This window comes from Coregonus clupeaformis, chromosome 35, assembly GCF_020615455.1.
Source record: "Coregonus clupeaformis isolate EN_2021a chromosome 35, ASM2061545v1, whole genome shotgun sequence".
In the NCBI taxonomy this organism is placed as follows: Eukaryota; Metazoa; Chordata; class Actinopteri; order Salmoniformes; family Salmonidae; genus Coregonus; species Coregonus clupeaformis.
Genome location: NC_059226.1, coordinates 7258420 through 7271864, shown reverse-complemented (window position 1 = coordinate 7271864; position 13445 = coordinate 7258420). Strand labels below are relative to the sequence as shown.

The following is a 13445-nucleotide window of genomic DNA, read 5'->3' as shown; positions in this document are numbered from 1 at the left end:
CTAAATGTTTGCCATCAGATATCTTCATGGCTTTCTGGCAGAATTCAAAGAGCTCTGGATGAGTTGTGGTCCTCTGTAGCTCAGCTGGTAGAGCACGGCGCTTGTAACGCTAAGGTAGTGGGTTCGATCCCCGGGACCACCCATACACAAAAAATGTATGCACGCATGACTGTAAGTCGCTTTGGATAAAAGCGTCTGCTAAATGGCATATTATTATTATTATTATGAGTTATCTGTGCAGTTGCTATTTTTCCCCTGTGCTTCCTACTAGTGTTTTTTTCCCTTCACTGTTCTTCTCCCTTCCTTCTCTGTGTACACATGCTGCTCTTCCTTCAGAAAAGCATGCATCACAACTTTGTTCATTAGCACAATTTATGTCGTTCACTTTCGCTTGTAAATGTCCACACTCACCGAAAATGACATTCAGTACCTACTAGCTATGCTTGTATAACTTTATGAGCTGGATTTGCTTGACTTTGCAATTAGTTTGTTTTGCTTGTTAGCATTTAGCTAACTGGGTCTATGTGATTTCGCTATTAGTTTGTGCGTTTTTAGTGCCCATTGTGTGCTATGCCGGTAATACCATAAATCCCAGGATGAGAGAAGGACGGTATGACGATATGAAAATCTGGATACCCCCGAAGCCTACTAAATACCAATACATTGGCTAGCATGAGGCAGTTCAGTCTTCAGAGCCTAAGCTAATATTTTGCTGGAATCAGTGCAGTTTATCCTCCTTTCACTAGAGTAACACAGTTTTTCCATATAAAAAATATTGTCTTTCTGGTGGCCTAAATTTTATGTGGTGCTTACGTTGATGTTCTTTCCTCAAATTTAAGCAATCAGCTTTCTGAGTATCTTTGTAGGGCTTTTTTAAGCACAATCAATACAGATTTTTAAAAATGATTTTTATTCCAGCTACAATAAAAACTATCGGCAGATATATCAGTTAACGTGAATATTTCCACTCTAAAATCGGATCCAAAAATCCCTTATCAGTCGGGCTCTAAAATGTACTACAGAAGCACTGAATAATCTAGACTCAAAACAAAAAGGAGTTTGAGGAACATATTCAAGATTAATTTATCAAAAAAATATATATATGCACCAAGATTTTCCAACAATGATGGAGAAATCCTTCTCTCACCAAAGGACATTTTGAATGAGGAAGCAAAATATTTTTTACAAATGTTATTGTCAAGTTCCTCCAACCTGACTTGACGATGAGTTGAGATAATAAATAAAAAATAATGTATGCACTCACTAACTGTAAGCCGCTCTGGATAAGAGCGTCTGCTAAAATGACTCAAATGTAAATGTAAATATTCAAAAAAATCATGTTAAATGTTCTGCGACACCAAAATAAATATTATGAAGGCCTTTTTTGGGGGGGGTGGGTTGTTATGTCAGTGTGGTTGTTATGTCAGTCACTGACAGTCACTCAATTAGCCCATGTCAGCTAACATATTTTAGATTGGTAACTTAGTCTAGCCAGCTATCTAAGCGTGTAGTAATCATGGTCGAATTACCGACCAGGGGGCCCCCATTGATTTTGTTAGTCACTCTCACTCAGCTATCACATTAAAATATGAAAACATTTCTCTCCACCCTATGACAAAATATGTATAATTGCAGGAAATTAGCTGTAAAACTGAAAATGTTTCTCTCTGTCCCATGGTAAAATGAGAAGAATTGCATGAAATTTGTTATAAAATTGCAATATTTTCTGTACACCACATGTAAACTGTGTAGAATTGCAGGAATTGAACTCTAAAACATCATTTTTTTCACTCCACTGTCAAGAGGGGCACGGCTAAAATGTTTTGCTTGCAAGGGGGGAGGGGAGCCCGAAAAAGGGTCCCCAAAAGGCTCGGCTCTGACTGCATGTGTGGCTATGGATGTGGATACGCAGACCCGCGAGCCACAGCGGCCCCTCACGAGGAGTTCAGATTATTGGTGGCCCACACCTCCATCAAAGTTGCCCATTCCTACAATAGAGATATCCAACTTTTTATGAACTACTGAAAGATCCATTACTATCATGTTTTAAATACTTGTATATGGATGGTAAACTGTCGGACACAAAAAAAGAGGGACTGATCTCTCTCCGAATGAAAGCAGGAGCCAGCGGGGCAGTACAAAGACACAGTCTTTTAAAAAATTAAAATAAGCCCCTCACCATTCAATGTTACAACACAAAAATATTGGCAAAATGGAGACAACATTAGACAACTACTACAAATAACTGAAAACTATGAGAATGCAGGGAAACCAGGTATAATCTATCAGATTTTGAGAAAGCCTTCGATACAGTACGTCTAGAATCTGTTTATAAATGCCTGGATCTTTTCAACTTTGGAGAATCTCTCAAAAGATGGGTAAAAGTTATGTACAACAATCCTTTACAGTGCATTCGGAAAGTATTCAGACCCCTTGACTTTTTCCACTTCGTTACGTTACAGCCTTATTCTAAAATGGATAAAATAAAATCCCATCAATCTACACACAATACCCCATAATGACAAAGCAAAAACAGGTTTTTAGAAATGTTTGCTAATATATTAAAATTTTTAAACATAAATACCTTATTTACATAAGTATTCAGACCATTTGCTATGAAAGCCAAATTGAGTAAATTAAATTGATTGGACATGATTTGGAAAGGCACACACCTGTCTATATAAGGTCCCACAGTTGACAATGCAAATCAGAGCAAAAACCAAGCCATGAGGTCGAAGGTATTGGCCGTAGAGCTCCAAGGCAGGATTGTGTCGATGCACAGATCTGGGGAAGGGCGCCAAAACATTTCTGCAGCATTGAAGGTCCCCAAGAACACAGTGTCCTCCATCATTCTTAAATGGAAGAAGTTTGGAACCACCAAGACTCTTCCTAGAGCTATCCGCCCGACCAAACTGAGCAATCGGGGGAGAAGGGCCTTGGTCAGGGAAGTGACCAAGAACCCAAATGGTCACTCTGACAGAGCTCCAGAGTTCCTCTGTGGAGATGGGAGAACCTTCCAGAAGTACAACCATCTCTGAAGCAATCCACCAAATCAGGCTTTTATTGTCGAGTGGCCAGACGGAAGCCACTCCTCAGTAAAAGGTACATGACAGCCCGTTTGGAGTTTGCCAAAAGGCACCTAAAGGACACACAGACCATGAGAAACAAGATTCTCTGGTCTGATGAAACCAAGATTGAACCCTTTGGCCTGAATGCCAAGCATCACGTCTAGAGGAAACCTGGCACCATCCCTATGGTGAAGCACGGTGGTGGCAGCATCATGCTGTAGGGATGTTTTTCAGCAGCAGGGATTGGGAGACTAGTCTGGATCGAGGGAAAGATGAACGGAGCAAAGTACAGAGAGATCCTTGATAACCTGCTCCAGAGCGCTCAGGACCTCAGACTGGGGCGAAGGTTCACCTTCCAACAGGACAACGACCCTAAGCACACAGCCAAGACAACGCAGGAGTGGCTTCGGGACAAGTCTCTGAATGTCCTTGAGTGGCCCAGCCAGATCCCAGACTTAAACCCGATCGAACATCTCTGGAGAGACGTGAAAATAGCTGTGCAACGACGCTCCCCATCCAGCCTGACAGATCTTGAGAGGATCTGCAGAGAAGAATGGGAGAAACTCCCCAAATACAGGTGTACCAAGCTTGTAGCATCATACCCAAGAAGACGGCTTGAGGCTGTAATCGCTGCCAAAGGTGCTTCAAAGTATTGAGTAAAGGGTCTGAATACTTATGTAAATGGTATATTTCAGTTAATTATTTGTAATATATTTGCAAAAATGTCTAAAAACCTGTTTTTACTTTGTCATTATGGGCATTATGGGTATTGTGTGTAGATTGATGAGGGGAAAAAACTATTTAATCAACTTTAGAATAAGGCTGTAACGTAACAAAATGTGGAAAAAGTCAAGGGATCTGAATACTGTATATCCTGCACCCAGACAACATCACACTCAGACAGATGCCTGCCTGCCTCTCTCCCTCTGTTTCCGTGGTGAGACGCTCCGCAGGATGTTGATGAGGGCTGGGAGGGCGGCCGCCGTGAGCTGGGGGAGCGTGTTTTGATGAGCCCATTCTCTGCTTGTTTGGCCTGCTGACAAAGCCAACAAACTGAGGGAGAAAAGCAGCTTCCTATTTTCTGTCGCTGCCGCTGACCTACTTAATGTTTCCAAGAACATCCTTTACAGAGGAAGAGGGTGACAAGCAAGGAAAACTCAGCATGCTATAGCTAAGACCTAACGCAGAGGAAATAGAAAATGAGGAAAGATGCTAATGTTGCTTTGCTATTTGAGAGAGGGGTATGTATGTAACACTTTATTTCAAGGGTACCTACATAACGATGTCATGACACCTTCATAACCCATATATAACACATTCATAAGAAAAACATAGGCATTTCATAAATGCTTAAGTCAGCCCCCCCACGCTGGTCATTGCAGTATACCTACCATAGGTGACATAACAGAAATGTCAACTTGCAGCTGTTGACATAAGTGTAAACGTTTATAAAATACTTACGCACTGCTTACAAATGTGTATGAATATGTTATGATGTCCTTACAGTAGGTACCCTTCAAATAGAGGTGTTTATTATTGGTTAGGTTCTAGTCACAATGCTGCTGGTTCTCAGTCTTTCCAGCAACTGTTAGCATTTTCCACCCTCTGTAGGCTAAGCATGTGTGAGACACAAAATATGTCTGACTGCCAGGGATAGATACTTTACTTAACACAACATCAACAACAGAGTTCTAAGCATAGCCAATAAGCACATGACTAAAGTGGTATTTTCAGACCAGACAGAGAAGCTAGCAGCTAATGAGGAACCATGTGAGAGAGGGGGACGGCTTGAAGGGAGGAAAAGGGGAACAAGAGGAGGAGGAGATGAAGGGGTAAAGAGAATCCTCAAGGCTATGAATGCAATTTGGTTTTTCATATTTTGACATTTTGACCTTCCACTGCGGTTGAGGGATTGTGTTGCTAGACAAGCCACAGTAGCAAGACTTCTCATCATTCCCAAACTCTGGAGAGTCTTTATAGAGTTCTCCTAATATAGCACCTCCTGGCCATGAGTCATGCGAGTGCACACACACATCCTTCTACATTATTTACTGTATACTCACACATGAGCAACCCCACCCCCCTATACACACACACTTTCATAGGCACACCGACAGAGAGCTTTGGCACATGTAGGCACGTGCAAACATAGTCACATGACATTGTTGCTGTAAGCTGAGGTCAGGGGAGGTGGAGTCACTCGCGCAAAAACACTTACTTCAGGTTATTCACTCAAAATGTACACTACCGTTCAAAAGTATGGGGTCACTTAGAAATGTCTTTGTTTTTCGAAAGAAAAGCATTTTTTTTGTCCATTAAAATAACATCAAAGTGATCAGAATTACAGTGTAGACATTGTTAATGTTGTAAATGGCTATTGTAGCTGGAAACGGCTGATTTTTTATGGAATATCTAGATAGGTGTACAGAGGCCCATTATCAGCAACCATCAGTCCTGTGTTCCAATGGCACGTTGTGTTTGCTAATCCAAGTCTATCATTTTAAAAGGCTAATTGATCATTAGGAAACCCTTTTGCAATTATGTCAGCACAGCTGAAAACTGTTGTGCTGATTAAAGAAGCAATAAAACTGGCCTTCTTGAGACTAGTTGAGTATCTGGAGCATCAGCAATTGTGGGTTCGATCACAGGCTCAAAATGGCCAGAAACAAATAACTTTCTTCTGAAACCCGTCAGTCTATTCTTGTTCTGAGAAATGAAGGCTATTCCATGTGAGAAATTGCCAAGAAACTGAAGATCTCGTACAACGCTGTGTACTACTCCCTTCACAGAACAGCGCAAACTGGCTCTAACCAGAATAGAAAGAGGAGTGGGAGGCCCAGGTGCACAACGAGCAAGAGGACAAATACATTAGAGTGTCTAGTTTGAGAAAAAGGCGCCTCACAGGTCCTCAACTGGCAGCTTTATTAAATAGTACCCGCAAAACACCAGTCTCAACGTCAACAGTGAAGAGGTGACTCCGGGATGCTGACCTTCTAGGCAGAGTTGCAAAGAAAAAGCCATATCTCAGACTGCCCATCTTAATCTTTTCTTTTTATTGGCCAGTCTGAGATAATGGGCCTCTGTATGCCTATGTAGATATTCCATTAAAATCAGCCATTTCCAGCTACAATAGCCATTTACAACATTAACAATGTCTACACTGTATTTCTGATCGATTTGATGGTATTTTAATGGACAAAAAAATTGCTTTTCTGTCGAAAACAAGGACATTTCTAAGTGACCCTAAACTTTTGAACGGTAGTGTATGTTTAGACAAGACCAACCCAAGTCAATACATTTTACAGGAGAGAGATTCAGCAGAAGAAATATGAGCTCCTTCCCTCTCTCAACTGGGCAGCACATACCTGACATAATTCTCCATTTGATTGATGATCTAACGAGCCCAGTAGACTGTATTTATTTTCCCAGAAACTTGTAAGAAAGTATTTGTTGGCTGGAGGATGTCTGGTAGAAAGATGGCTACAGAAATGGTATTCAATTCAGCCCTACTATAAATGGGGACCACTTGAGTCAGGGGCAAATCCTGTTGTTAAGCTGGCTTTAAAAGCTATGCTAGAATTATTTCTGGTTACGTGCAAATAATATACTGCTAGGGTCAGCACTATAATTTGCCAGCAGTAGGCTATGGAAAATGTAAGCCCACAGCCCTGACTGCAAAATCAAACCGCCCTGGTTGATGGTTAGAATTCTTACTTAACGCTACTGTACTAAACAAATGCATGTGTGCATGCACCACACACACACACACACACACACACACACACACACACACACACACACACACACACACACACACACACAGCCTGAGGGCAAGAGCTTCAAGAGAGCCCTTGGGCCACTTCTTATGCAATCATCCTCATACAACTTTCAGCATATGCCGCGTGCCTTCAACTGTTCTACTCAGCATTCGACAGCAGCACTGTTAGTGCTACAGGTTCTCTCTGTGTGAGCCTTGTTTACTTGTACACAGTCATGGGTGTAACCGGTGTGAAATGGCTAGCTAGTTAGCGATGCACGCTTGTAGCGTTTCAATCGGTACCGTCACTCGCTCTGAAACCTTGAAGTAGTTGTTTCCCTTGCTCTGCAAGGGCTGTGATTTTTGTTGAGCAATAATGAACTATGCTTCATGGGTGACTGTTGTCGATGTGTGCAGAGGGTCCCTGGTTCGAGCCCAGGTTGGGGAAAGGAGAGGGATGGAAGCAATACTGCTACATGGGCACCAGGTATGGATTGACCAATCAGCTCTGCTTGACCTCCATACCTTGGACAGCTCCAGGTCTTCTTGGTGCAGCGATGGTTCCCCTTCATTGGTCTCACTGCTGAGGCTGCTGCTGACTGCATTCTCCTGGCCACTTGTGATGGGAGAAAAAAAATTGATCAGAAGAATAAACCAGAGTTGCACATGAGTTTTATACAGCGGAAGTCCTGTTGGAATTTTGGTTCTCCCTGGCACTCAATTGTTTAATTGATATTACTAAATGCTGCTTGAAAGGCAAGACTGAAAAGAGGCATACATTGCAGCATTAGAGCACTGCCAGCCTTAGAGCACTGCCAGTCACTACAAAGATACAGGAGTCCTTCCTAACTTGGTTGCCGGAGAGGAAAGAAACCGCTCAGGGATTTCACCATGAGGCCAATGGTGAATTTAAAACAGTTAGAGAGTTGAATGACTGTGATAGGAAAAAAACTGAGGATGGATCATCAACATTGTAGTTACTCAACAATACTAACCTAATTGACAGAGTGGAAAGAAGGAAGCCAGTACAGAACAAAAATATTCAAAAATATGCATCCTGTTTGCAACAGGGCACTAAAGTAATACTGCATAAAATGTGGCAAAGCAATTACATTTTTGACCTGAATACAATGTTATGTTTGAGGGCAAATCCAATACAACACATTAAGGAGTACCACTCTGCATATTTTCAAGCATAGTGGTGGCTACATCATGCTTTGGGTATGCTTGTAATCGTTAAGGATTGGGGAGTTTCAGGATAAAAAATAAACGGAAGGGTGCTAAGCACAGGCAAAATCCTAGAGGAATCCAGTCTGCTTTCCACCAGACACTGGGAGATGAATTGACCCTCTACTGGAAAATCTATAGCAATACCTGAAAATGGTTGTCTAGCAATGATCAACAATCAATTTGACAGAGCTTGAAGAATTTTGAAAATAATAATGGGGAAATGTTGCACAATCCAGGTGTGGAAAGCTCTTACAGACTTACTCAGAAAGACTCAGAGCTGTAATCGCTGCTAAAAATGATTCTACAAAGTATTGACTCAGAGGTGTGAATATTTATGTAAATTAGATATTTATGTATTTCATTTGGAATACATTTGCAAATAAAATCAAAAAACATGTTTTCACTTTGTCATTATGGGATATTGTGTGTAGATCAGTGAGAAAGAAAATATATTTAATTGAGTTTGAATTCAGACTAACAACAAAATGTGGAATAAGTTGCTCATAAATTGCTCAGAAAACGTGTGTGTGGGGGGGGGATCTGTGGGCCGCCAGTTGGGGAACCCTGGTGTACTCAAACACACTGCTGCCCTGTCATTTGTTTAGCCAGCACGACTGACAGCTAACTCCTCACAGATACATACTTCCCTGACTCAACCAGTTTGAAATGTATCAAGTGCATTTTGCAGAGTATTGACACACCCTCCTGAATATTACAGTACAACTGTGCTTTGTACAGTGTTTGTTATCATTCCATATGACAAGTAGCCTAAGCGTTTAAAATAGTTTTATTATGTTTATTGCGGCCCTACTTTTTATCAGAACAGGCAAAACTAAATTGTTTGTAGAAGAGGGTTACTATGAACCCCTCAATTGTTTCTACACAATGACAGATGGTCAGATTTGTGCCAGTTCTCGCACTCGCCACTGCCTGGCATGTTGACAATCATAATGCTGTTTAGTTTTCCATTAAAAGCAAATAAATATGGTTACATTGTAGTTAGCAACTGCTTTTAGCAACACGGGTGTATTTACATACACTAGCGTTGCTCGCAATTGTATTGGGTTGCACAAAAGCAGTCCGCGGGAAGCCAAAAGTTAAATACAATTATATTTCAACTTACTGTGCCGCTGGGCAGGACGGTTGGTCATTATGATTGGGGAAATTTGAGACAAAATATCTAAAGGAAGGTATTAAACAGACCAAACCTAGGTCTGTTGTAGACACACTTCCTCTCTGCTTACCTCATGTCAAAATAAAATATAATTTTTTGGTCCACATATGGCGCACTTGCAGGACTTTTATTTTGACATGAGATATGCAGAGAGGAAGTGGGTCTACAACAGACCCACATTTGGAAAGTTTGTTTAATAATAAACTCATCAAAAAAAGAAACGTCCCTTTTTCAGGACCCTGTCTTGTAAACATTTGTAAAAATCCAAATAACTTCACAGATCTTCATTGTAAAGGGTTTAAACACTGTTTCCCATGCGTGTTCAATGAACCATAAACAATTAATGAACATGCACCTGTGGAACGGTCGTTAAGACAATAACAGCTTACAGACGGTAGGCAATTAAGGTCACAGTTATGAAAACTTAGGACACTAAAGAGGCCTTTCTACTGACTCTGAAAAACACCAAAAGAAAGAAGCCCAGGGTCCCTGCTCATCTGCGTGAACGTGCCTTAGACATGCTGCAAGAAGGCATGAGGACTTCAGATGTGGCCAGGGCAATAAATTGCAATGTCCGTACTGTGAGACACCTAAAACAGCACTACAGGGAGACAGGACGGACAACTGATCGTCCTCGCAGTGGCAGACCACTTGTAACAACACCTGCACAGGATCGGTACATCCGAACATCACACCTACGGGGCAGGTACAGGATGGCAACAACAACTGCCCGAGTTACACCAGGAAAGCACAATCCCTACATCAGTGCTCAGACTGTCTGCAATAGGCTGAGAGAGGCTGGACTGAGGGCTTGTAGGCCTGTTGTAAGGCAGGTCCTCACTAGACATCACCGTTGCCTATGGGCACAAACCCACCGTAGCTGGACCAGACAGGACTGGGAAAAAGTGCTCTTCACTGACGAGTCGCGGTTTTGTCTCACCAGGGATGATGGTCAGATTCGCGTTTATCGTCGAAGGAATGAGCGTTACACTGAGGCCTGTACTCTGGAGCGCAATCGATTTTGAAGGTGGAGGGTCCGTCATGGTCTGGGGCGGTGTGTCACAGCATCATCGGACTGAGCTTGTTGTCATTGCAGGCAATCTCAACACGGTGCGTTACAGGGAAGACATCCTCCTCCCTCATGTGGTACCCTTCCTACAGGCTCATCCTGACATGACCCTCCAGCATGACAATGCCACCAGCCATACTGCTCGTTCTGTGCGTGATTTCCTGCAAGACAGAAATGTCAGTGTTCTGCCATGGCCAGCGAAGAGCCCGGATCTCAATCCCATTGCGCAAGTCTGGGACCTGTTGGATCGGAGGGTGAGGGCTAGGGCCATTCCCCCCAAGAAATGTCTGGGAACTTGCAGGTGCCTTGGTGGAAGATTGGGGTAACATCTCACAGCAAGAACTGGCAAATCTGGTGCAGTCCATGAGGAGGAGATGCACTGCAGTACTTAATGCAGCTGGTGGCCACACCAGATACTGACTGTTACTTTTGATTTTGGCTGAGTTTATGTTCCTTTAGATAGTCTCAAATTCCGCTGTCATAACTACCAACCATCCTGTCCACCAGCACAGTAAGTTGAATTTGATTTAATTCCTGGCTTCCCGTTGATTGCTTTTCTCTGCAACCCAATACAACTGGGAGCAACGCTAGTGTATGTAAATACACCAGGTTGCTAAAAGCAGCTATGTAGTTAGTAGCGCTTGAATACCTCTCTCTCCATAGGGTTTTCAGCGGTTAGCTTCGCCCACACCACAGCTGGCCATGTGAACTACAATTCCGATGCTGAAACGTCAATAATAATCGCTTGCAAAACGGGTTTCGGAACACATGGCCCTTATCTTTCATATCAGTTATAATGAATCTTTCAAATAAAAAATATACAATTACTCTACCTGATTTGCACAGATTCATATGCTGTGTGCCTCCAGTTGACTTTCCTCCCCAGTTATGTTTACACACAGGTGTTCAGAGCATGGGTAGATAGCTAATAGCACAGGTGGTCACCTCTGTCTTAGCAAACAAGCGCTGTAACAGAGATATGGCTTATGGGAACACTAACCCAATAAAGGTGTGTAAAATGTAAAATGTAACCGATGCGTGTCAACGTTTAGAGCAAGCTTCGGGCCTCTTAACAAAAATCCCTCGGGAAGATAAATTAAGAATAGCGCCTATGAATTGGCTATGTAGTTAATAGATAGCCTAAATAGAAACAGAATGACAATGTTAGATTCCGAGAGAAGTTACAATGTAGATGGAAAATGTAACAGATTGCGACCACTGTCTGCCGCTCCTGCCAAACCTCTTGTCCTCGTGCTTCACATCATATTCAAGCGCGGTTTTGTTTGGAAAACTAGAAGCTGGAAAACCATTACACTAAAGTAGAATTGTTATTTGTTACAATGTTAACTTTGTGGTTCATACCTGATGTTGCTTTCCTCTGTTTTCCCAGGGTCTTGAGATTTAGTTCTTTGAAATAGTCTGGAAAAGTTTCGGGCGATATCTTCCTGCCATGAACTTTGTCGTTTCATGTTTGACATAACGGTTCTGAAACAGTCACATCTGTAGTTGAATAGCTCCGAGTCCCTGAAGTGACCCACGTTATTTTGTTGTTGTAAAACTATAGTTTCGTTAATTCCTTCATGTCTCGACTCGTTATGGACATAATGTGCTCTACTCCAGCCCAACCCCTACAACGCTGTAGCAATAGGAAATGGGGGAGGAGCTATTTGGCATATTCAAATGATATGTCATACAGTAGAAGTAGGTTAGCGTATGGCATGCTTGCTTGCCCCAGTATCTGTGTGTAAGCGTTCACATACTAGTCGGAACTAGGAAACTCGGAAATGTCCGACTTGCTGATTCGATTAACGTCGCACGCATATAACTACAACCAGTTAGCAAGTGCGGCATTAGCGATGTTGACGATGAGTAAGTATAACGTGCCTCCTCGATTGCCGTGTTCAAGACAAATTGGAATTGGGAACTCGGAAATCTCCGACTTCCGACTTCAGTGCGTTCAAGACAGCTGGGAACTCAGGAAGAAAACGAGCTCTGATCCAACTCAGAATTCCATGTCGCAAACTCTGGCATCTTTAGAGCTCTGACTTTCCAACCTGAAGATCACTGAAGTTATGATAGCCAATGACCTAGTTTTTTTCCGAGTTCCCATGGTGCTTTCAAGACAAATGGGAACTCAGGAAAAAAACGAGGTCAAATCATGACGTTGGTAATCTTCAGGTCAGAACTCTAGAAAGATGCCAGAGTTTCCAACTTGGAATTCCGAGTTGGATGACCATTCAAAAAGATTTGTGAGGGTTTTAGGTGCCAAGCCAAATTTCTTCAGCCTCCTGAGGTTGAAGAGGCTCTGTTGCGCCTTCTTCACCACACTGTCTGCGTGGGTGGACCATTTCAGTTTGTCAGTGATGGGTACGCAGAGGAACTTGAAGCTTTCCACCTTCTCCACTGCGGTCCCGTGGATGTGGATAGGGGGGTGCACCCTCTGCTGTTTCCTGAAGTCCATGATCATCTCCTTTGTTTTGTTGGCGTTGAGTGAGAGGTTATTTTCCTGGCACCACACTCCCAGAGCCCTCACCTCCTCCCTGTAGGCGGTCTCGTCATTGTTGGTAATCAAGCCTACTACTGTTGTGTCGTCTGCAAACTTGATGATTGAGTTGGAGGCGTGCTTGGCCACGCAGTCATGGGTGAACAGGGAGTACAGGAGGGGGCTGAGCATGCACCCTTGTGGGGCCCCAGTGTTGAGGATCAGCGAAGTGGAGATGTTGTTTCCTACCTTCACCACCTGGGGGCGGCCCATCAGGAAGTCCAGGACCCAGTTGCACAGGGCAGGGTTCAGACCCAGGGCCTCAAGCTTAATGATGAGCTTGGAGGGTACTATGGTGTTGAATGCTGAGCTATAGTCAATGAACAGCATTCTTACATAGGTATTCCTCTTGTCCAGATGGGATAGGGCAGTGTGATGGCGATTGCATCTCATTGACTAGAATGGTCCCACCTGTTCTTGTCGCCTGCTGATTGCCTTCCATTTTTGAAAACATTTATTTTCATTGTTAGAGCAGCATCTTGAGTATCTGGTCAATATAATGGATCATCTGTGGCACTATGTACTTACAAAAAAGGTCTAAATAAAAATGTACAAGCAACGGAAAAAATGCTTCTTCGGCACCTCCAATGTATTGAGCTGTTGTA

At 42.8% G+C, this 13445-nt stretch overlaps 1 protein-coding gene across 1 annotated transcript in view; it reads right to left on the bottom strand.

Annotated features, from left to right (window-relative positions):
* The window catches only part of LOC121550181, an 84821-nt gene extending 72909 nt beyond the window's left edge, over positions 1 to 11912 (bottom strand). Inside the window, exons 1-2 of the mRNA XM_041862308.1 lie at positions 11661 to 11912; positions 7351 to 7441 (exon numbers count right to left, since the gene is read on the bottom strand). Coding sequence (XP_041718242.1) covers positions 7351 to 7441; positions 11661 to 11776 — 207 coding nt within the window. The 5' untranslated portion in view covers positions 11777 to 11912. The remainder of the gene's footprint in view (positions 1 to 7350; positions 7442 to 11660) is intronic.
* Between the last annotated feature and the right edge of the window lie 1533 nt (positions 11913 to 13445).